Here is a 25426-nt window from a genome sequence, read left to right on the forward strand (position 1 = left end):
GCAAAAAAATAGACAAATATACCATCAAAATGATACATGATGTAATATATAAAAAATCTCAAGGGAAAAATTAAATCTCTAAAAGAACTCTCACATTCAATGTGTTATCTCATGAGCAAATATTACAATACACATGTAGGATCTCCATCTAAGGCATATGAAACATCAAGCTTCTTAGTTTCATTCCACCATATGAACAATAAAATGAAAACTTTGTAGCGACACATCCTAATACATGCTTCCTCTCCTCACATGTGCAATCCACAAGAGATTACTAACTAGCCTTAACCAAAAATCCACTGGTTATTAAAACCAATCTAAACAACTAATCATGTGCTTTGTTTAATAGAAACATGTTTGCACAAGAGAGCCAAATGGTATTACATAAATTATGTTCCTCTAAATTGTGAGCCTACAAAGACACACCACCCACATTTAATTTCCACTACCAAGTTTCCCCTTTTGTCATTAAATTTTTCATATATTAAATATTTGCCAATATGCAACCCACATTAAATATTTATCTTAATATTACAAACATAGAAAGTGTCTCCAAAAATGTCTAACCATTGTGATGCATACATCACTAGATCTCCTATATGTACCACAATTATATATTACATTATAAGATAGACACGATGTACAACACGGTTTTCTTAATGATACATATCATAAGAGAAATGATGAAATCAATCTTTTTCTAATTCAAACATCAAATATCACTCTTAAATATATTTAGAAATTATAATCAATGTTAATGATTTATAGTACTTTTCTTTCTTCTAGAAGAATTAAAAATCTCTGAAATGATCACACCTATGAATTTCGACAACGAACTGTCATTTCAAAGTCTCGAAAGAACTGCAGAATATATGTAAATAATTTATTTGTCTTGTAAAGCACGAACTGAACTGTTCGCTCACAGAAAAGTAACGGCGAGAATAAAAGCTGTGGTCATAAAAAATTGGGCAAGCAGGATTTTGAGAGTACTAGGATCGTGAAGAAACCATTTCAAAGCCCTCTTCCTAGTATCCGGCTTCCTTAAAGTCTTTTGAATGACAGCAACAGCCATGTGTGCAGCAGTATTAAAAATCTTTCGAATGACAGCAACAGACATATGTGGGGCAATATTAAAAGTCTTTCGAATGACAGCAACAGCCATGTATGGAGCAATAATAATGAATGCAGACAAATATGGTGTGATAATTACAAGGAATATTTCGAATTGCCAAAACGATTTATATTTGGTGAAAGCGTCATTATCCTTAATATTCAACTTGTCATAATCATGGGGTAATATGACCATAATAGTGGCAATCACAAATGCTACAGCCGTCCAGAGCATTGAGAGTAGTAAGTTCACCTCGGAGATATCAGACAGCAGATATGGAAATAACGACCCCAAACATGTTCTTTGCCACCGTTCTTTACATAACCATGCGACCACCACTGCAAGAGAAGTAATAAAGGCCGCACTATCAGAAAACACGAACAATCTGAAAAGCTTATGTAATGCCAACTTGGCAGCTCCATAGTGTATATTATTTTTGTCATCCTCAATTCCACCTGGGATTTGAAACATGGCTGCAAATGTGACAGTGGCAATGAGTGATGCCACTACCATGTGTGCACTAACGATATTATCAGGAATTGTATTGGGCAGTAGTCTAGAGTGTATAGCCCGGGCACCTTTCAGTTTCCTTATGATGGTTGCACAATGGAAGTTGTCTTGAGCTGCAGCAGATGCTATCTCAAGTGCAGTCATGTCTTCGTCGTTCCGGGCATTCACGTCTACACCTGGAGATGAGAGGAGGAGATCAAGCAGCTGCACTCACAACAAAACCATGTTACATTTCACAAAAAGATACACAAATCATTAATATATTTGAAACTATTATTAATGCCATGCTCTAAAAAGAAGGAAGGATTCTTTTATGGTCTATAATATTATATGATTTGATTTTGGGTCTAAGATGGCTTATAGTGTATGGGATTATCTCACACTCTCAATATGTATGAGACATTTACTTGTGCTTCAACTACAAGTTGCACATATCCTACCTTATGAAAGACTTCAACTTGTGATCTTTCTTCCAAAAATATAGTTTCTCCACTATTAGATCAATTGAAAAGTACAAATAAAAAGTTGTCTCAAACATTTTTTAATCTTGGTTGAAAAAAAAACTCCTAATAGTTATCTATTACAATTCGATGTGACATATTCTTTTCCAAATATTTGTAACAATATATTCATTCCTAATACCATTACTTACACACTTTACAATGTATTCATCTCCCTCTATAATGATACACATTTTGATATATTCACTTAAATTTGATCACAATTTTAGTCAATTTTCTTATTTGTTGAGACATATGTAGCATACACCTTGTAATCCCAATCATTCATTTATTATTTATTTATTATTTATAATTCCTTGTAAAATGGTTATTCCACTTCATTTAAATATGTTATCCAGTGTCCTTCTTGGTAAATATCCTTCATAAGCTATTTTGATAATGTTCTCAAATAATTTTTTTCCTCATTAATCAATTCAAGAATCATTTCTATGACCTTGCTACCTTTCATTTAATATCAAATTATGATCAATGTTATTATCTACATGGTACAAAAATTCTATTTTGAACTAGTCTTGGTTCGAGTGGAAATTATGCATAGAGGATATTTTTTTATGTAAATATTGCAATTACAACATTTTTTGAAAATGGGAAGATTCATTTGTAAAACTCTTAACATGTGTAATGTTACAAATGATAGATTTATTGATAGACCAAGACTTTTCATTAGCAACTATTAGGAGTAAATCTATAAAAATGAAGTATGAAGACTATGACTTGTCAGATTAGAAGCATATAGTCCTCGATCTAGTACCATGCAACTCACCTTTACATATCTATGTAAACTTTTAGAGCTTTTTCTAGGTTGAATTTCAAGTGCATAGTTTTTCCTATAAAAAAGAATCATATATTTTCAAGAAGGGGGATGGGGACTTTATTGTAGATAACTTAAATGCATTTAATATAATTATGAATTAATTATAGTATATTAGTTCTAAGATAGAAGATGAAGATTAACACATGAAATTGTTGTTCTCATTTCTAGATTAGTGAGACGGTATTGGCATGGCCATTGGAAATAATTTCTTAAAATTTTGTTCTCAATGAAATATTAATTACTCTTCTACTAAAGGAGATTTGATTATAATTTTCCAAATGCAGCTAATAGTTATTGGTTATTTGTAGATTATGAAAGAAAACATAAGAATGAGATTTTATGTCTTGTGGGAGGTCTATGTGTCCTAGTACATCTAAAGTAAATTTTAAAACTAAAGAGAAACCATATCAAAAAAGGATTGACTAGAAAGGAAGAATAAAGGAATTAATCAAATGATTACTGAAATTCTAATTTTCTTAAGCTCAACAAATTTAATTGTTATATACCTTAATATGGATGCATGATTGAATGTAAACCATGTTTTCATATTAATTTCCCTAGAAGGAGTGGTTTAATAACTATGAGATGTTTGAAGGTTGAAAGGTATATCATAATGAAACTTTATTTTTAAATATTATTATATGTTATTAACAATTAGATGCCATGATTGAAGGATAAAGTGTATTTTACAACTTGTACACATCTCATGTAATATTAATTAGAGAGATAAACAATTTAAGTATGTGGATGGTTCTAAATAATGATGAATTTAAGATGGTTCATGAATGTATGGTACTTGCAAATGAAGTTTGCATTAAGGATCTTTTCCCAACTTAATGCTAGCACAAACATTCAATATACTATAGTAGTGGAACTTGTAATATCTATACCTATAGGATTGATACTTGTAGCAAACAAACTTTCAACACCTAATCTTACAACTTTACTACTTGCAATATCTGAAAAAGTAATGTCAATATTTATATAAAGAATCGTAATACCTAGACATATATTATGAGTTCCAAAATATGCACTCACTTGAGATATCAAGGTACCAACTAAGAAAAATATATTATTGCTAAGAACATCATCCACATTTGTGAGAAAGGTATTATGACCTTCTCAAAAATAAATATTTTATAGAGGATAATTGTTTGTCCCCTTGATCTATAATTTTGTAAACATTATCTTCAGATAAATCAAATCATGTTCAACTATACTCAAACTTTTATATGTTTTGATAGATTTTTGGATCTTATTCATAGTGATGTTTTTAAATCAATAGACATTCCTTCACATGCAAAATATTAATTATTTTTTCTTTTATTGAGTTTCCCTCTAGGAGGATTTGAATTTACTTCATCAAAAATATATTTGAGATCTTTTGTTAATATAGGAAGTTCAAGCCTATTAGGGGAAACTAATGAAGTTCAAAGATAGAGGTGTTGAGAACTAACATTTATAAAAAATTTGTTTACATTAGTTTGATAAATTATAAAAAGAGAACATTATTTTACGGCACAAGATAAGTTTATATATCCTTGAATAGAATGGACTTTCAATATAGATGAAAAAAATGTCGATAGAGAGGACTAAGAGTATATTTAGTTAGGCTAATTTGAAATACAAATTTTGTACAATCATGGTTAGCATCACATAATGACCAATTAATGTCTCATACATATGTTTGTTGATGAAATTCATATATATGTTTCCATATAGGAAAAAAATCCCTCACTTCAACATCCTTCACTTTTTAGTTTTGAGGCATATTCTCACGTCACTATGGTTAAATAATAAAAGTCAAATTATATTATAGTGCCATGTATCTTTATTAAATATCATGATGGTGTGAAAGAGTGTAAAACTAAGAATTTTATCCCTAGAAATATATTGTACATTTAAAAGTTGATATCTACAAAAATATTCATAATTCTAAAATTGAACAACTACACTAGAGTGTAAATTTATTATATAGTTACAACCAAATATTAAGATAGATATACCCAAGACTAAACCAAATGTTCAAGATAGACACAATGGGAAAAGATTATGAAATTCAGAGCACGAAGAACCTCCACCTTATCTTTGAGGTGGTACACTCATTAATATCTAACTTTGGTTATATTTTTCTCTTTAATTACTAACACTAATAAGTGTTTAACTATAAAATAGGTAATAAAGATGAAAGATATTGAGTCCCAAGACATGGTCATGGCTAATGACATGAGTGGATTAAAAGTGAATGATACTTGGTACTTGATTCATTTATCATAGGGAAGGAATCCCATTAGTTCTAAAAGGTTCTTCAAAAATAAATCTAGGCTAGATGACACAATTGAGAAGTACAAGGTAATATTAATTGTAATAAGATATTCCTAGTTGAGGAGATTTGAATAGAAAAAATATCAAGATGCTAAGATAATAATTATTTGATCATTATTATGAGTTGTAATATATTTTCTTCTTCAAATTGAGTACATATTTATGAAGACAACTTTATATATGGTTACCTAAGTGAATATATCTACATTCAATAAATCATTAGAACTACATGTGCTATCTTCTCTGTTGTCATTTTATATGTAGATGATATGTTGATTTTTTATTAAAAAAATGATGAAATAATTATTGATCTAAAATCTCTACCTTATTACACTTTGATATAAAGGACATGCAATTTATTCGGTACATATATTGTATGAATATTAGAAGAGATGCATTTAACATAAAAGAAAATTCTGGATATATAATAACTATGTTTATTAATCCTTATGATATTTTAGCATAATTGACTATGTACAAGCAAGTTCTTGTATTAATGAAGACTATGGTATCATTTAAGTAGTATTCATCAGGACCTTTTGAAATGGATGATATATCTCATGTTCCTTAATCTAGTATTATTGGTAGTCTTATGTATATTTTGGTCTACGTAAAACTAAAAATTTCCTAAATATTGTTAATCTTAGTTTATAGCTAATCTACGTAGGGAGAATTAGGTATTAATTACAAGAGCATTGGATAATTGTGTTATACCATTAAGTACTTTATATGATATATGATACCAAGGTGGTATAATGGGTCAATTGTAGCATAGCAAAGGTTACTTAAAATAATGTATGTAACTTTTAGACTAACCAAGTTGATTATAGTAGTGTGGGAGGTTAATGAATCCAAGGTGATATATTAGCACTATTGTAACAAAGACCATAATTTCTAGGTCTCCAAGGAAAGGAAGAAAAATGTAATGTATGTCAAATATATTTATTAAAATCATTAGTACACATGCATGTCCAAATTTGACATATATTTTTACATGAATAAGCATAAGGAGTTTTGTTCTAATAATGTTAAGTTTGACAATGGAAAGATCTATCACAATAACATTATAAACAAGAAATTTTGCATAACTTTGTTAGAGGTCATAAACCTGATATTGTTCTGGTCCAAGAATTGAAAATGCCTAAAGATAGGGTTGAGAAACTTAAGTTATTTTCTTCTAATGGATTGCATGGGAGCAATTCTACTGGAGCCTTAGGGGGAATCACCACTTTTTGGAATCTTAGCTTCATTTTTAGCTCATAGGTGTGTGAGGATTCTAATCATGTTGCTACTAGGTTTCAACGTGTTAGGGATAATTTTAGTTGGATCATTTACAATATATATGCTCCAAACGTCAAAGAAACAAGAAGAAAATTTTGGTGGTCCTTGGCATATTTTAGATCAAAATATCCTAATGAAGCCTAGATAGATATGGGAGATTTAAATACGCCAATCAATGATTTTGAAAAATTTGGTGGTTCTCAAGTTTAGCTGGACAACAAGATGGATCTATAGGATTTCATCAACAACCATGTTCTAATTGATTTAGAGCTCAAATGGGTCACCTTCACTTGGACGAACCAGAGAATTGGGAATGAGCTTATTCAAGTGAGACTGGATCATGATTTGATCTCAAAATGATTGGTTGTGCTACTATTTATGGTCAATCTCAACCATCTCTAGGATTGATTCTGATCTCTATCATTTCAATTTTTTTGTCGACTCTTTGTCTAGGAAGATGAACTTTCCCCTCAAATTTTAAAAAATGTGGCTTTCTCACCCATCTCTTTATTAAAATGTTAAGTAGTGGTGGAATATTAATGTCAATGGCACTGCTATGTTCAGGGTGGCTAATGAGTTGGGGGAGGTTAAAAGAAAAATAAGAATTTGTAATAAGGAATCTTTTGGATATATTTTATCTAGTAAATTGGATATCTAGTTGAAGTTGAAGGAAATCCAAGATAAAATTCAAAAGGAAGGCTACTGGGAGGGTTATTGGGCATTGAGAATGAAGTTTCGTCCATTTACCATGATATTATCTCAAAGGAAGAAGAGTTTTGGAAGAAAAGATCAAGGGATACCTGGTTGGTGTCTGGAGATAGAAATACAATTGTTTTTCATCTATCCACCATGAAACACAAAGCCTCTAACAAAATTAATTGTATATCCAGGAATGGGACTAGGTTGGATTCTGAGAAGGATATTAGCAAGGAAGTTGTTAGGTATTTCAGTTAGCTTCTCATGGCTAATAATGGCTTGAGCTCTGAAGTGCAGGAGTGTCTTATTGATGCTATCCCTAGAATTCTAAATGAGGATCAGAATAAGATGTTGGTTGCTATCCCTTCTTTCCTCTAGAATAAAAATTTTGTCTTTTCTTTTGTAGGTAATAAGGCCCTTTGACCTGATGGCATCCCAATGTTTTTATTTTAGAAATTCTAGGATATTCTGAATGAAGATGTGTGTAACATTGTGAAGGAAAATTTGTGGTGCCAGGAGAATCCTTAAAGAAATCAATTCAACCTTCATTGTTCTTATTCGAAAAGTGCCTAGAGTGGATTCTCTAGATACTTTTCATCCCCTTCAGCCTCTGCAAATCCTTCTATAAAATCATCTCAAAGCTGCTCACTTCTAGATTGTTGATTGTTCTCCATTCCATTATCTCCTCTCGAAAAACTAGGTTTGTGCTAGGTAAATAGATTCTTGATTCTATTATCACCGTGCATGAAAACATGCATTCTCTTGTTGAGTCTAAGAAGTAGGGACTTTGTTGAAACTGGATATGTTAAAGGCCTATGATAGAACATATTGTAACTTCCTTATGAAAGTCTTGTCTGCCTTTGGCTTTGGAAATAATATTTTGGATCTCATTTGGCAACTTATTTCTACAACTAATACTTCTATTTTGATTAATGGATCACCTTCATTTTTTTTCCAATCCACTAGGAAGCATAGATAGGGAGACCCTGTCTCTCCTATCCTCTTTACTATTATGGAAGAAATTCTTGGAAGGTATTTACAAAAATTGGTCAAAGAAGGCAACTTGAAGGGGCTCCATCCTTCTTTTCATTTTTTTGTTTGCTCGCACCAACAGTTTGTTGATGACACTATTATGATGGGTACCTCTACCATTAGGGAAGCTAGAGTTCTCAAACAATCACTTGTTACCTATGAGGAAGCCTCAGGGCAATTCATCAATAGAGGTAAAAGTTCTCTCTTCTTTCTTAACACTCCGGAGGAGAGACAGTAGAGAATTTCTAATATCCTGGGATGCACCATTGGGGATTTTCTCTCTATCTACCATGGTCTGCACTTAGGTATTTGCTATGCTAAATGTTTTTAGATGTCCCTAGTGGATATATTTAATAATAAGCTGGCTGGATGGAAAGGTGCTATACTTAGTGAGGCTGATAAAATTCAGCTTTTGATGGCTACTCTACAGAACCTGCCTATTTATGCTTTGAGACTATTTAAAATTCTAGCCAAATATGATGATATTATTGATGGCATTCAAAAACACTTCCTTTATTTTGGAGTTGAGAACAAGAAAAGAATCTTGTTGATTGCTTGGAGTGAGGTTTGCAAACCCAAGAAGCTTGGGGGACTTGGCTTGAGAGATATCAGGTCTTTTAATGAAATGTTTTTTGCCAAATAGGTGTAGAGAACTTATTCTAAAAGAATGAAATGGAATTTAATTTTACACAAAAATTATTTAAGACAAGTTAATTCCTTCAAAGACTTCATCACTTTTGACAAGATTCCTCATGGATAAGCTATCTGGAATAGAATTGTCAAGGCTAGAGGCTTTAAAAGGTGCTAGTTGGAAGGTTGGCAATGGCTCTAGTATTCGATTTTGTTCAGAATCCTAGCTAGGTTCAGAATCCCTATGTCTTAATCCTTCATTTTGTCCCTTTATGGATGCTTGTAAAAAAAAGTTGTGTACATTTGGTTTTTGACTATTGGAGAAAGAGTTGTTGGGTTATTCTGAATCATATTAGTTCAGATCTTTGACATCTATAAGCTCTTTTGAACTTTGCTTGTGTGACTAAGTTGGAAGATGAATTGGTGTGGAAAGATGACCCCTTAGGAAGGTTCTTTGTGTCTTCTGATTTTCTCTTATTTCCTCAGCTTCAAGACCTTTCTATCCTTGTTTGGGCTAAAGCTTGGTTCAAGAATCTCACTCCCAAGGTTAATATGTTTTGCTGGATTATGCTTCAAAATAAAATCCTCACCACTGATAACCTTTGTAAAAGGGTATTTTTTCTCCCCAATGTGTCTTCTTTGTCTGGCTGATGCTAAATCTCTACCCCATCTTTTTATTGGTTGCCCCTTTGCCCAGGAGATTTTGGGTAGAGTGCTTAAATCTTGGGAGTTGAGTTGGGTTTTTCCTTCATTTATACTGGAGTTGTTTTCACAATGGAGGGTTCCTAGTAGAAATCAAGTCATCAAAATATTTGGGTCTTATATCCTTCTGCATTTTGTTTAGGGAATTTGAAAAGAGAGGAATAATAGTATTTTTAGAGACTTGGTTTCTTCTACTAAACTGTCTTCTACAAAATTTAGAGAAGTATTAGAGAAAACTTCAATTGTCTAAATGGTGGCAATCTAAAAGTGAAAACCAAGAGTTGTACTAAGTATGATATTAGGATTGCCGCCTCTTGGAAAATCTATCGATGTTTCAAGAGTAAACCCCTAAGAAGATCTAGAAAGGGTCCCAACTGGTTGGGGTCTCCTAAGGGATGGGTTGAACTAAATTTTGATGGTGCTGCTAAGGGTAACCCTAGTCCTGTAGGTTGTGGAGGAGTGATTAGAGGGAGTAATGGATTATTTATTTATGTTGTGGCTCTTCTTTTAGGTAGTAAAACTAATCATATTATTGAATCTATAAGGGCTTATGATGTTCTTTTGACTATCAAGCAATGGAATTTTGCCAAAGTTTAGATTGAAGGAGATTCCAAGAATATTATCCAATGTCTTAATACGGAAATCATGCCCTCATGGAATAACTCGAGTTGGATCACTTCTTCTCTAGCTATTATCAATTCCTTTGAGGAAATCAAAATTTCCCATACCTATAGGGAAAATAATAGTGTGGCAGACTATTTTGCAAATATTGGAGTTGGGTCCCATGAAAAGATTATATGGTATGAAGGGGATCATCTTGATGAAGATGTTAAGGAATTAATTAGGCTAGACAATATCACCAGCCGTGAACTTATGGTTTAATGATGTCCATCATCTTTACTAATTCTTCTCCAAAAGGTTGAAGAAAATTACCACTACCATGAGGGATATCGATAAAGAGATGGAGTATTCCATGGAGTTATTGGGTTAATGTTGTCTTTTTGTTGGTCTTGTGCTGGTTCTTTGCTAGTTTCTTTTTGTTGGTTTTGTCTATCTAGTTCTTAGTCCATCTTTTTGTTTTGCCCCAAGTTTGTGATGATCTATATGTTTATGTGGGGATTATTGGTTCTATTTTTGTGTTTTGGCTTAATTCCTTGTTAAGTCAAAACTTTGGCTTTTGTTAAAGGGCTTCGAAGTCCCTTCAAAACCTATTTTTTCTCTAACATAATAATTTTTTAATATTGTTTGATGTGATTAAGTAATTATTATATTCTATGACATAAGGATCAAAGGTATTTTATGATTTATATTCATCCCATGATTACCTATTAGCAAGATGAAAAATATGGGTGTGCATGTACTTTTCAACAATGATGTGTGTAAGATGGTTCATAAAACTATATAGTCTTTGAAAATGAATTTTGCCATAAGAATCACTTCCCACCTTAAATCTAGAATCTGCATTCAACACAATGTTCTAATTGTATTTATAATATCTACACATATAAGATCTATACTTAGGAAAAAAATGGACTTATGACATCTAAGTCTACAAATTTTGTACTCTCAACATCTAGACATATATAATCAATATCCATAATGATGATACTCGCGACACTTGGAAATATAGTTTGGGTTGCTAAACAATCTCTCACCTAAGAGAGAATGTTGACAAATAAGAACAATATGTTACATGGGCACATGAACCAAATTGGTGGGAGGCTATTGCAAAATTTAGAAATAAAAAGAAATTAGATGGGGTAGTCTACTTCTCTATTGATCTAGACTATCATGAATTTATTGTATTTATAGTAAATAAAATAATTTTCAACCTTACTTAGACTCTATCAAGTTTGATGAACTTTTGGAACTTATTCATAGTAATTTTTTTGGATCAATTACTATTCCTTCACTTATTAAATCTTTATATTTAACCTCTTTTATTGATGGTTTGTCTAAGAGGAACTAAGTTTAGTTTCTAAGCATAAAATTGAGATATTTAGTCAATCTAGGGAGTTGAAGGACATAATACAATAATAATAAAGTAGAAAGGTCAAGTTGCTAAGAAATAATAATGGTAGGTATTTTTTCACCTAATTTTGAAAAAATCTATAAATAAAATAATATTACATGGTACAAGGTAACTCTATATATCTGTCAATGAAGAGGAATAAGAGTATCCTAAGTGGGACTAATTTGGAATAAAAAATGTATACAAAGATAGTTAGTAACAAATTTTACCCAATTAATATGTCTCCTACATCAATGTTCCTTGATAATATCCCTATGGATTTTAAATGAGAAAAACAACCTCATATTATCTTTGAGTATATGGCTATGAGGGATATTCCCATGTAGCTAAGGTGCTATAATAGAGGTTATATAACAAGCTAGTGTCTACGATTGGCTATGGATATAGATACCCAATATCTAAAGTCCTAATAGAAAGTACAAGATACTCAAATTATCAATATGACAAGAACAAACTATACTATCATCAAGAATAAAATTTAAATGTATAAAATAGAATGAGATTATAATTTAACGAACCCCTTGGTTATATAGAAAAAAGGTCCATACATAAGTAACATAAGATTATGATGTTTTAATATTATGATATGTACCATAATGTGATAAGATTAGATCATAAAACACCTAAAGATTTGTAGAAAAAATCCTATGTGTACCATAAGGAAGCATAGGTGATAAGATGTGAAATGGATGTAATGGTGGAACTAGTTAGCTAATACCTCTATTCATATCAACACCTACTTAATTACAACTTAGGGGACATACCACAAAATGCAAATATGGATCTTTAATTCTAGGTCATTTTAGGTACCCATGTACGAATGCAAAATAATCACTTACAAATGGAGAAATGAAAGAAAACTACTAGGACAAAAATCCTTCCCTAAAGAGAGAGAAAATAAGAAAATGTGTTAAAAAGATGAGAAGGACAAAACCTCATGTGATGAAGACACACACCCCCTCATCCCACCCCATCCCACCCCCACCAAATCAAATAGACAAAGAAGGTTAGGTGACCCCCTAAATGCATAATCTCTTACCCTAATAGAGGCTTCTCAACATGAAACTTTAAATATTGTCTAAGATCATCAAACAATATTCCTCCCCTTAGAAAGGATCCAATGATGCATGTACGACATGTCTTGCTAGTCCTAAAAAGAATATGAGGGAAGAAGAATATAAGTGTCTAGAATCTACTCAGATGTTACAAATTCGAGAGCCTCCATCTTAACTAAAGAAGATGGCAATGTAGAACAATGTGAAAGATAAAGTAGAGTATGGACAAAATATAATGACAAGTCCTCCAAATTTTTATAAAAAAGATACCTAATTCCAACAAACATTTATGTAGAGAGTCAGGTGCCAATAGCGAAGATTTCAAAGTGAATGGTGACTCACTAAAACTATCAATTCATGAGCATCTATTGAATATGTCACTATAAAAGCATATAGTTATGGAGGAGGAGCAAGAGGATCCAAATGCACCCTCAAAACACATAAAGAATGTGACTCACCAACCTGTGAGATTCCATTGAAGAGGAGATAACATATCCTTAATTTACGATTATCAACATCACATATGAGGGATTCAATAGAGAAATAATGTTTTTCCTCTAAGCAACAATCATCCCAATGTTAAAAAACCAATGAAAAATCCCATGATTTATACATAGAACAAGTATGAGCATGAACAATTGTAGAATCTACAAGTGGAAAAAGTGAAGACTCATCAACCTCTTGATGTTGACTCAAAGGTGTATGATAAAATGTCTTAATAGGATTCAATAAAGTTAAAGAATCATTAGCTATCTTTAAAGGACAAGAAGATTTGATTGTGTTTCTTTGTTAAATTTTGTTTTTATTTTAATAATTTAGAATTTCGATAGTTTTCATCATATAAAATATTTTAGCAATCATCCATCATATATGCCCTTCAAAATATAAAAAAAAAAAATTAAATTTTGAAAGGGTAATGACAAAAGAAAGGAAGTATTCATAAATTTGTTAATTCTTACATCTTTCTTTAAAAATAGAAATCAAATGCATCTTGGAAGTTTACATAATTCGAAGAATCTAGGGTCTGTTTTCTTCAACTCTATTAAAAGCTAATTTACTCACCGTTCGTCTTGTCCATATATAGATGCCAAGAAATGACTATTACTCCCATTTCGATTATACTTTTTTGATGAGAAACTCCCACAAACAATTATTATGAATCATTATAAGCACCTAATTATTCCTATTGTATATCATAGATTCCTAATGGATCCAACATAATGATTATCTACGTTAGAATGAACATTGGGATTTCATTGAGGATAACTAATCGAATGGTTATCAATACATTATAAAGCATCATTTTCACATTAAATTGTAGCATGAATTTATTGTAGCATGAATTTCTAAGCTCCATCTCTGATTTTGCAATGCCCTGTTTTCCTCTGTTTTGTTATGCTTGCAGTTATATTTGCTAAGTATCGCTACAAACATAAACGTTACTCTCAAATTCCTTGCAATAACAAATCATCTGTTTACATAACCCTACCCTTGAACAATGCTCAGAATAAGCAGACAAAAATGAATGATGAGAAATAGAAAAACGGGATGATGGGCAAAGGTAAGAATATCAAACCTGAGAATCTACTGCCCTTTTTGCTGCCAAATGTAGTGCTGTATTCTGAAAAAGGTCATGGTCCCGGCTCACCAATTTCACTTTTTTTTCTGCCCTTTCGTTCGCCAATAGATTCTTCACTACCTCAAATTGATTATATTCGACGGCATATTGTAGAACAGACTTATTATCTGAACCCAGGATTTCGACACAGTCTGGCCTTTTGGACATAAATTGTTCCATTATGTCCCAACGGCCTTCCATGGCTGCTACATGAACTGCGCATCTTCTAGACTTATCCCTGTCTGTCATTAAGTCATTATGCCAAGCATGATGATCAGTACGATGATTTAGTATTGCTCTTACAATCTCAACAGATCCTCCATGCACGGCTGCATGCAGATGGGAGGTCACACCTGTATCCAATTCAACCCAACCTTATTCCATGCAATGTGAAACTTACTAAATATTTTAAACTTAAAAAGTTGTGTAAATTTTCTTACCTCCCTCGTATGTTGCTTCGGCTGTATCATTATACGCTTCCAACAATTGGTTGACTGTTCTCTCGTGGGCATACTTGCAAGCTGTTATTAGAGGTGTCTCTCCAAAATTATTTAAGAGGGACGCACAGCTCCTGTTGTACTGAAGGAGAATTCCGACTAGATCTGGATCACCATTTCTAGCAGCTTCGTGTAGTGGCGTATTACCATCATTATTTTGAGCTCCAGCCATAGAGGGTTCCACTCGTAGAATCCACTCAATAACATTTTGATGGCCTTCCCCTGCAGCAATATGTAGAGCAGTATTTCCTTCAAAAGTAACCCCACTCAGAGCACTCGGAAACTGCCGATGAAAATCTTCATAGGTAGCAGGAAGATCAGCAGTTTTCAAAGCAGTGAAGAGTTCCTTATCCATCCTCTTCTCTGCTTTTCCTCTTTGTTTAGAACAGAGATTGCTCTGAAAAACTCAAATGGTAACAAAAATGTTCGCCACAAAATCGCGTGGATGGCAGTTCTCTACAGAAATTGAGCAGAAAAGAGGATTCGAGGCAATTATTATAGATGGTAAAAGATGTGAAAATTAAAAAAATAATAATTCCAGTAGGGAGAATTTGAGAAAGAGCTAGGCATGAATATTTATGGATTTCGTTCTCAACATCGAATATCTTTACCCAGAGCTTTACACCGCACTAGTTTTACCTTTGGAGAACCTACATGTACACAAGGATAAGGTTCTCATGGGGTGTAATAAATTAGGGGGAATAACTTCAACTTTAAATAAATAAATAGGACTTGGACTTAGAGACAAACTTTTCATTATTAGTCCCAAAACTAGATGGAAAATGAGATGGATATATTTCTTGCACATTTTTATTAATAGGAATAGGAGAGAGTTGGAAGTCTTTAGTTCTTATTTGTCAATTGAATGCATTGATTAGACTTAATTAAATAAATGTCAATTGGGTGTACTTTATGATAGATGTTCTAATTGTAGTAAATACTCAACAATCAATAAAAGAGTTATGGTATTGGATCAACATAGTTGTAGCTGCTATAAAATTGCTCAAAATCTTTATTATACTTCTAGATGAGATATGAACATAGTGAAATGCTTCTAGCACAAAATAGCTATGTCAATGTAAAAAAATATTTTTCTAGAATAAATTTTTCAAACTTATTAGCATTCACTAACACAAATATTTGACACTTTAGGATGTTAAAAATCACCTTCATAAGACTACAATGAAAATGAAAATCATTAAATTATAATACAAGTAATTACAAAATCTATACTTTGAGATTTTTGAAATAGCTTAAAATTTGGATACCATGAATAAGATTTATGCCACTTAGAGGTCAAAGATTTTTAAAGAGATGAAAATGGCTAAAGTGGGCTTCTTTTGAATAGTGATAGCATGCCATCATCATCCAACATTAATGAGAAATAGGTTGTGGGTGGTTATGTTTGGGAAACACTAGAGGGAAGATTTAGGATGGATTTGAAACTAGTTTAAGTCATATTTATTATGAAATGTTATTTTTTTAATAATTTAATGAGAACTATAACTAGGCCCACATAATCATGGGATAGGACAAGTGATTGAGACTTCTAGTGATAGTATCAACAATCAAAGGTTAATTAATACTCCCATACTAGGTAGTATTTTTGTACTGGTTGATATTCTACTATTAAGTAGATAGGAATATACAAAGGTTTACAAAAAATTTAACCTCTGATTAATTTTTTTCATAATGTAAGTTTGAAAATAAGATTTTTAATTCTTTTTTTAAAATATAGTATGACCATACAATCATATGACTATATAAGGTAGACACTTTTTCCTTCCACTTATTTTGTAATCATAATAATCAAAACTTTTTATTGTACAAAACAGGAAAAAACTTAACAGAGACCAGGTCAGAGACCACTAACAAAAGACATATACCGACTAAATATCCATTATAGAGGACTCTAGGTAATAAGGCCTTTTGTTAAAATAGTACTTCCTATAACGCAACTCATAATTTCATATGCACTCGATGTTTTGTATTCAGGCGTTAAGTTTTCATTTGGTATTGAGCTAAAGCCAATACCTATGTTTGAATACTTCACACTCAAGGAATCATGCCTGTCAACTACGCCTTTAGATGAAAAAGGAAACGCGGTTTTGTACGATGAAAGAGACTTGTCAAAGAGATGGCTCAGAACTAAGAATCCCACTTTCCGTCTAAATGCAGATAGTATTCCTTTCGGCAATTCATTATTGCAGTGGGCATCTCGAGGCTTGTCTTGTTAGGAGGATAGCATAGCATAGTGTTTTATGGCGAGGATTGGTTAATTAAAGTTTAAGGACGTGTAGAGTTTCCTTTGCTTCATGACAAAGGAAGAAAAAAGGTTTTCCTCACGCTCTGAGTTATTCCAGTAATTAATAAATTAGATTAAATGAGCAGTTGTCGTGGAATAGATTGGATCAAGTATTATAAACAAGAAGCTCAATTTTTTTGGCTGTTTAGTTTGTGATCAATGAATGAATAAAAGATTCTAATAAATGCATGAGGCTAAAGTAGTCTATACGACCTATGATTGATGCACACTTAAAAAAAAATAGGGTATCAAGACTTTAAATAATATGTAACCTCCTTTCTGGACATGTTCATCTGCAGTAAATCATTTTTTTTAATTAAAACCAAGCAAAAGAGTTACATAGAATAATAGAATAAGGCAACCAGTAGGTTATAAGAAAGAATAAAAAGAGCAGTGATTACAAAATTGTTGTCATGAGCACAATCAGATATACCAATAGGTTGATCAATAGGTTTGTTATTTTGTTAGAGTTTTGTTTCTTCAAACAAAGTGTTTGAAGTGTCTATTTTCAAAATGTCTTCATAGCTGGTATGGATGTCATTATATGTCGGGTATTTCATGACAAAATGTAACTTTGCTGTCTCTTCCCACTCTTCTTTAGGTATCATCTATCTACCTGTTGTACACTTCAAGTGATGAGAGCTAGTTTTTAGTTGAGCTATCAGTATTTTTTCTATGTATTAAAATCTGCTCCTATTTAGGCTTTTCTATCATGGTCTCCTATGGGGTTGATTTCTTTGATATAATATACTTTTTAATGCCAATTTTGTTTTGTCCATAAGCTACTCCTAAATTTATACTTAACATTTTTTTTTACTTTCTTCATTGTTGTCTAGGGATTCCTAGATACTAATGTCCCAATTTTTTCATCCATTTGTCATTTTGTTTCATCCATGTGTTCTTCCTTCTATCTATTATTTCCTCCATAATCATCTTAGGCTAATGATGTTTTCCCAAAATTTGAGTCTTCTTTAGATAACTTACCAAAGAAAGCATCACTAATATTTCCAAAGGATAGGTGCTAGTGCCTATCAATAGAGTCTCATATGAGACAATAGTTTTTATCTTGAGACTTCTTATGATTAGATGTATTTGAATCCTTTCAATTTGCCTCCATTTTTTTATCTCATCAAATGAATTATGATATTGCTATCACTTGGATTAAACTGTGTAGTTTTCAAGTCAAACTCATTGACCCATGATTCATGAGTAGTGGTTCACAAGAAGCCATCTCTCATGAGAATGAATGTTACACTTAGCACTCATTGCATCTCAAATCAATGCTCGATGAAGATGAGATCAATATGAACTAGAATTTAGATATTTCACAGGAAATCATATTTGTGAATTAAAATTAGAATATTTCTTTTGTCTTTATGATGAGTGTTGGGTATGCTTCCAAAATACAAGTTTAAGGTCTTTCATGCCATGGTTATTGATGCAGGAGAATTCCCGATTCTTGGCAATCTTGCATCAACCAAAAACATTTCTTTTCAATTTGTTTTTTGTTTTTCAGTTTCAGCATTTCTTTCTACATTTTATTTCTTTTGCTCATCAAATCTTACGGAGCTGGATTTTTATTATAATCATGATTATATTCCTTATTCCTGAACTACAGACATTATGATATTTTCCTAGCAAGTTATCACTTCCGGATTCCGAGACAGTTTTTTTGCTTAGAACACCGAAATAGCTTGGACCTATTTTCTATTGGTGAATCTTGCAGATCCTTTGTTGGAATTATGTTGTCATTGATGTCAACCGAAATAGGATGTTATCGGTATCATTGACATTGATGTCAACTAGTGAACAAGAGGTTGTTGGCATTAGAGTTTGATGTTAGCTGACATAGAAGATGGATCGGTATGGAAGAAGAGTTGTTGTGTTGTCATTGGTGACAACCAGGTGACCATCTTTTTGCAGAAGGAAGAACTGGGAGGTACTAGTATAATAAAGGTGCAGTAAAGTGACCACTCCACTCTGTAAAAGGGTTGTTAATTTGGTGGTCATACAACTGAAATGAAGAGATTACATGATGGGCATTGATTGTGCTGAAGTGGTAGAATGCTATTTGGTTCACATCAACACTGAAGGAGAAGTATGTGTAGGCCACCAAATTTCTAGTGTAAGGATACCTAACAGGACTCCCACCAGATGAAGAAGCTATCATAGGCTAGATGATAGGTTGACACAGTATGTTGCCTCTATGTGCAGGATGAAATATGGAAAACCACTGAGACATATGTCATGTTGAAGATGTATCCTCCCTGTGGTAAAGTCACAATTGCACAGGCATAATGATTCCCTCAGATAGACAGGTGATTGAATGCAGAGGCCAGATGTACAAGTGGATGATGAGGAAGCCTCCAGAGCATGAGATCAGAAATGCACACCAGAATAGAAAGTGAAAATAAGGTGTGCTACCGAGACATTGAAGGAAGAATGAGATGTTGAGATGGTGTGTTTGTCAACCTAACAAACCAGTTGAGAGGAGAACCGGTTTGATGAAGAAGGATTCTAGTGAGTCTGCAGGAATATACATGGTGATACCAGGATGCTGAAGGAAGGATGATGCAGAACAGTTGGAGTGTGATGACTTGGTGTCATCAATGTGTCTCACCGGCAAGAAGGAAAGTATGTTGTCCACCGGCAGACACATCTACTAGAATCTATACTAGTGATAGTTGGCATGTTATGTCAACTGGTGAAACATCAGAGAATAGACAAGGAAGATAAGGTTCTCACCTGATAAAGAGGAGTGCAACACACTGCAGAATAAGGAGAGTTATCGATAGTTTCTATGGTGTCAGCGAGTGAACATATTCATAGAGGTGTTCCATGGGCAGATCAGTGAAGTGAAAACATAAGGGTTACACTGATAGGTTAGAAAAGGTGATGGCAAGAGGGATAACCAGCAAGGTGGTTAGTGTTGGTAGGGTTAGTGAACCGTTATGGGCGTCTCGGTTCTGTGTGTGGTTGGTGACCAAGCTGAATCGATAGAGTAGTCTGAAGAGGTGAATAATGACTGTGATGCCATGCGGAGCTGTGGTGGTGAATATGCAAAGGTTGGTGATGTCTAGTGTCAAAGAGGTAGTTGTGATTGGCTGACATTAAATATTAAGTGTGACAATCACAGAGGAGCTGCAGAGTGTGTGGCTCGATGAAAGATAAATGACAAAGAAAGATCAGGGATCTATTGGTGCCATGATCGATGTTTGATATCAGACTACAGATTAAACCTTGAGAAGGAAATAATTGGATCATAAATGTGTCGACTGATTTTGAGGCTAAACAATAGGGGTAGATTTACTATGTTTAGAAAATATGGATTAGATGATGAAAAACGCGTATAGATGCATTCCTCCAATGCAGGTGACTGATCCAAGGTAGATTGGATCAGATCTTATGAAGATTTGAGCAGTGGAAGAAACCCTAATCAACTGAAGTTTCAATTAGTTTTTGGCAGGAAAACCTGTTTATAGATACAAAAGCTAGAATCAATGAGGGGTGTTGGTTGAATGATGCTGCATGGGAAGAATATGTTGAACAGAGTGTTGATATACCTCTGTGAGTAATGAAATCAATCTAATTCTTCTTGGCAAAGAAATTAAGTGTCTGAGTATTAGATGGAGAATTGGTAAAAAGGTTTAACCAGTAAGGTCAAGGCTAGCAGTGAGAAGGCAGTAGAGAGTGAATACAAGTTGAATGAAGAAATAGAGGAATCTAGCCGAGCATGAAGAAATGATAGAGTACTGGTAGTGACAAATAGTTGCGGACAAGATAGAGGTAAACTAGAAGAGACGAAGCAGTATGCTGAGTGAACAAGGAACCCGTAAGTAGCAGTTGTGTGAGGAAGAGAGCATAGAGTGATAAAGGAGATCCAACAAGATAGTGGCTGAGGTGTTGAAGATTGAGTCGGAGTGAGAAGAGAACTGGTAAGGCAAAGGAGACACCTTACTGGCAGGAAGGATTGTATAGAGAGGTTACAAGATTCACTTGTAACTAGATTACTACCCTCATATTTGAATATAATAAATTGTGTTCAGTGTGTTGTAGCTCGGTGTAGGAGTTGTAGCTCATTTGGGTTGGTGCCCATAAACTAGTAGGCGTTGGTGCTCCTTTGGGGTTGTAGCCCATAAATCTATCAGGGGTTGTAGCTCCTTGGGTTGGTGCCCTAAACATTGTAATTGAGTTTCATTGTGACGCTAGATTGGAGCAATAGTCTCTAGTAGCATTGCTCACTGAGGTTTTTCCCATCTTGGGTTTTCCTCGTACATCCTGGCATTATGTGATGTCCCTTTGTGTGTGATTGAACTTGTAATTAAGTCTCCCCACCAATCGGTAAGTCTGCATTGTGTTCGATCCCATAGTCGGTATACACACATAAGTTAGTTAAAGTGAAAAAGATTAAGAACCACTATTCACCCCCTCTCAGTGTTGCATTGTGTCTAACAATTGGTATCAGAGCTTAGGTACCCTATTTATCAAGCTTTCTCTCACTTGGGTATATTCTAGCTTAAGCACACAATGATTTGTTTATTATCAATCTCTGCTCCAGTGTTTAATGGATCAAATTATGTCATTTAGAGATGGAGAATGGAAATCTACCTGTCCTCCCTAGGTTATGATGTTTGGATGGCAGTTTTTGATGGTCTTCCTAGGAATGTATGTCCTCCCATAGGCATAGAAGAAGAAAGAAGATGCATGTGGAATGACGAATCCTTGGCGGCTATATTCAATGGGCTCACTGGTGATGTCTCCTCACAGGTGGATAAATGCAGATTGGAAAAAGGTCCATGAGATAGACTGAAGAAGCTTTATGGAGATGAACCCTGCACTACTAGATCAGCTTGTGAGAGTGAGAAGAACACTATAGCATATACATGTGTAGATGACAAAGGCAGATCAGAGTGTTGCAGTAGAAATGGTGATGAGGAGACCCATCTCTTCATGGCCCATGAGATGGAATTTGAGAATCACACATCAAAAGGGGATAATGCAGATGGATCCCATTGATATGATGTGTTTGGCAGTGACCTTGAAGAGGATGAAGAGGAAGGAGATAAGGTAGATAGATCTAGCCGACAAGATCTATTTGGAAATGATGATGAAGAAGAAGAAGAAGATGTAGAAGTAGATCTTGAGTGTGAACTAGTAAGTTCTCTAGAAGAGATGCAAAATGTTACAAATGAATTTAAAAACTACAAAAGATCAGTTCATGAGGATTGCACCCAGTTGAGAATTGGCCTTGAAGAATCAAACCAAAAGGTTGGTTTATTGACCACTCAACTAGAAGGGGCAAAAAGATTGACTGATCAATTGAAATCAATCTTAGACTCCAAGGAAAGTGAAATGGAGATTCTAAGGAAAGTATACAAGATGTTCAAGAATGCTTCTATTATGGAACAAAACCGACTGGTCAATAGTCTTTAAGAATCAAAGTTAGCCCTTGCCAATCTGAAAGCACAAATGGTTGATGCTAAGAATGTGAATGTGGAATATTGATTGGATCCGGATACTAATAGGTGTAGGTGCAAAGTGTTAGAGAAAGAGGTGGAGACTAAAGGAAAGCTTTGTCATGCTCTTAAGGATGAAGTTGCAAAGCTCACATTAGAGTTGGATAAGTGCCAAGATGAGCTTGAAGTGAGAAAGAAAAATTATGGTGGCACTGAAGCCTTGGATAGGATGTTAAGCCTGCAAAAACATTCCAAGGACAATGGAGGACTAGGATGTGGTGCCAGTGAATGCTCAACTAGCAAGGGACCTTATAAAGAAGACATTTAGTTTGTCTCCTCAAATGGAAAAGGCAAAGGACAAACCTTCATAGTCTGATATACTGGAAGAAGGAATAATATAGATCCAAAAGGAAAAGGGAAGTTGAGAGAAGGCGACTTTACCGAAAGAAAGAACATGAGAAGACAACACATAAGACCTCCTCCTAGTAGAAGAAAAGAATATGCTGATGTCCACAAGAAAAAGCATGTATGGGAAAAGGAGAAAATGGATGGAAGAGCTGCAGGATGTGGAAAATCCAAGATTCATACCCGAAGAAGCAGAAATGGAAACACTAAACCGGTAAGGTCTCCTCAAGCTTGGCAAAACAAATTTGTAAGTAATGTGCCTCCTCTTTTCGGTTACTATTTTGCATGCAAGGAATACAGACATAGGGTAGATGAATGCAAAATTATGTCTAGGATTAAATAGTATGTTCTTCCTAGAAACAATAATGTCATTTGTTGGAGGTGTAATGGCTCTGGTCATAAAAGTCATAACTGCAAAAGAATTAACTTGCAGTCACATGACTACCGGTTTAGTAGCTATCCTCAACATAGAAATTGATATAGAGTATATCAGAGACAAAATATTGCATGGAACAAAAGTAGAAGAGATTTTGTTCCCATAAGATCAAGGGGTCCATCGGTTCTGATAGCAAGATACAATGGGATGGCCAGAAGAAGATGGTCTAACCAGTGTGCTAGGAGATTCCCCAATCATGAAGTTGGGATGGATGTTATGTGCTACTCTAGCACCACTTCCGGCTATGATGCAAAATCCAGAAGTCCAAGGATCAATCATCAGGAGAAGAAGAAACCTGCTCCCTAGACTAAAAAGGGGAAGAAAATTGAGACCAAGCAAACATGGAGGAAGAAGAAGGAAAGTAGGACTGTGGACTGGTACTATACATTCAGTGCACTGGTGATATCTCGTATCGCTTAAAGGAGATGCAGGTCTAAGGGGGAGATAAATGTTGATTAGATCATTCATCCCCTTAGTAAAAGTGGACAAGAAGAAGAACAAGTTGTTGCTGGTGAGATGAATGAGTAGCAGAGGTCATTGGAACCAAGAGATAAAGGTAAAGAGGAAAGTGTCCTTAGGTGGGGAGAAGAGACCGATATGTGCAGCATGTTACCAACATGAATGTTGATCAGTGTTGCAGGTTACATAAGTCAATGATGTTGAGGGATCATTGCAATAACTCCGGAGGCCTGGATGGATGAGGTTATGTATCAGGTGTTATTGGAAAGGACCTAAATGACATGTATTAGTCTGGTAACTAATCTTATGAGTATACATCTTTATGGGTCAACCGATTGGATATGTGACCTGCAGTTGGCATTATGGTCATGATGATGGATGTCATAGGTGTTGATGTGAGTCCCAGTTTAGGACCTGACCGAATAAGATGAAGATCAAAGGTTTGTGTTTCAGGGGGAGTTCAAGGCCCTACTTCAGATTAATATTAGATATACTAAACACAACAGTAGATCAATTAGGTGCTTGATAATACTGGAAAATAAATTGCTTATCTTACTATGGTTCATCAGTTGAAAGTAAGAGAAGTCTGGAAAACTAGTAGGACCACATGCTCAAGAGAAGAAATTCATTCCTGAATTGGTTCTGAGCAAAAGAATGAGAGAGCTCGGTGTATGCTATTAAGGGTTGTTTGGTACCTGAGCTTTCCATCTCAAGTGTTTATGATTGAGATGATGTTGGGCATAATCTTGAAAGGGGGAGATGCACCCGATAAAAAGAGAGAAATATTTTTATTAGTTCTCAGTAGATACAAGGAGGAATGTTATCCTGACAGTCCCCTTGGCCATTGTTATCAAAGGGGGAGAAATTTACTATAGTATACCTGATACTATATGTATTGACATCAATGCCAAAGGAGGAGATTGTTGACATTGTGTTGATGTTAATTGGTATAGGATGTTATCGGTATAGGATGTTACCGGTATCACTGACATTCATGTCAACTAGTGAACAAAAGGTTGTTGGCATTCGAGTTTGATGTCAACCAGAATAGACGATGGACAGATATGGTAGGAGAGTTGATGTGTCATCATTGGTGATAACTAGGTGACCATCTTCATGTAGAAGGAAGAACTAAGATGTATCAGTATGCTAGAGGTGCACTAAAGTGACCACTCCACTCAATAAAAGGGTTGTTGATTTGGTGGTGCATACAATCAAAATGAAGAGATTACATGATGGCCATTGATTGTGCTGAAGTGGAAGAATGCTATTTGGTTCACATCAACACCAAAGGAGAAATATGTGTAGGCTACCAGATTTCTAGTGTAAGGATAACTAGCAGGACACCCATCGGATGAAGAAGCTATCATAGGCTAGGTGATAGGTTGACAGAGTATGTTGCCTCTGTATGCAGGATGACATATGGAAAACCAACTGGGGCATATATCATGTTGAAGATGTATCCCCACTCTGTAAAGTCACCCTTGCACAAACAAAATGATTCCCTGAGATAGACATGTGATTGAATATAGAGACCGGAT

General features: G+C 34.2%; 1 protein-coding gene across 2 annotated transcripts; it reads right to left on the reverse strand.

Moving 5' to 3' along the window:
* Positions 1–859: 859 nt before the first annotated feature.
* LOC131064102 (ankyrin repeat-containing protein ITN1) lies at positions 860–15320 on the reverse strand. Of its 2 annotated transcripts, none has more exons than XM_057998128.2 (3): positions 14768–15320; positions 14286–14569; positions 860–1825 (listed from the first exon to the last, which is right to left on the reverse strand). In XM_057998128.2, the coding sequence occupies exons 1-3, from the start codon at positions 15177–15179 to the stop codon at positions 920–922; spliced, it is 1602 nt and encodes a 533-aa protein (XP_057854111.2). In that variant the 5' UTR covers positions 15180–15320; the 3' UTR covers positions 860–919. The 2 variants fall into 2 exon arrangements, with proteins under 2 accessions (XP_057854111.2, XP_057854110.2); XM_057998127.2 differs by having other exon boundaries at positions 14286–14680.
* Positions 15321–25426: the final 10106 nt, after the last annotated feature.

The sequence above is a fragment of the Cryptomeria japonica genome, chromosome 5, assembly GCF_030272615.1.
Source record: "Cryptomeria japonica chromosome 5, Sugi_1.0, whole genome shotgun sequence".
NCBI classification, from domain to species: Eukaryota; Viridiplantae; Streptophyta; class Pinopsida; order Cupressales; family Cupressaceae; genus Cryptomeria; species Cryptomeria japonica.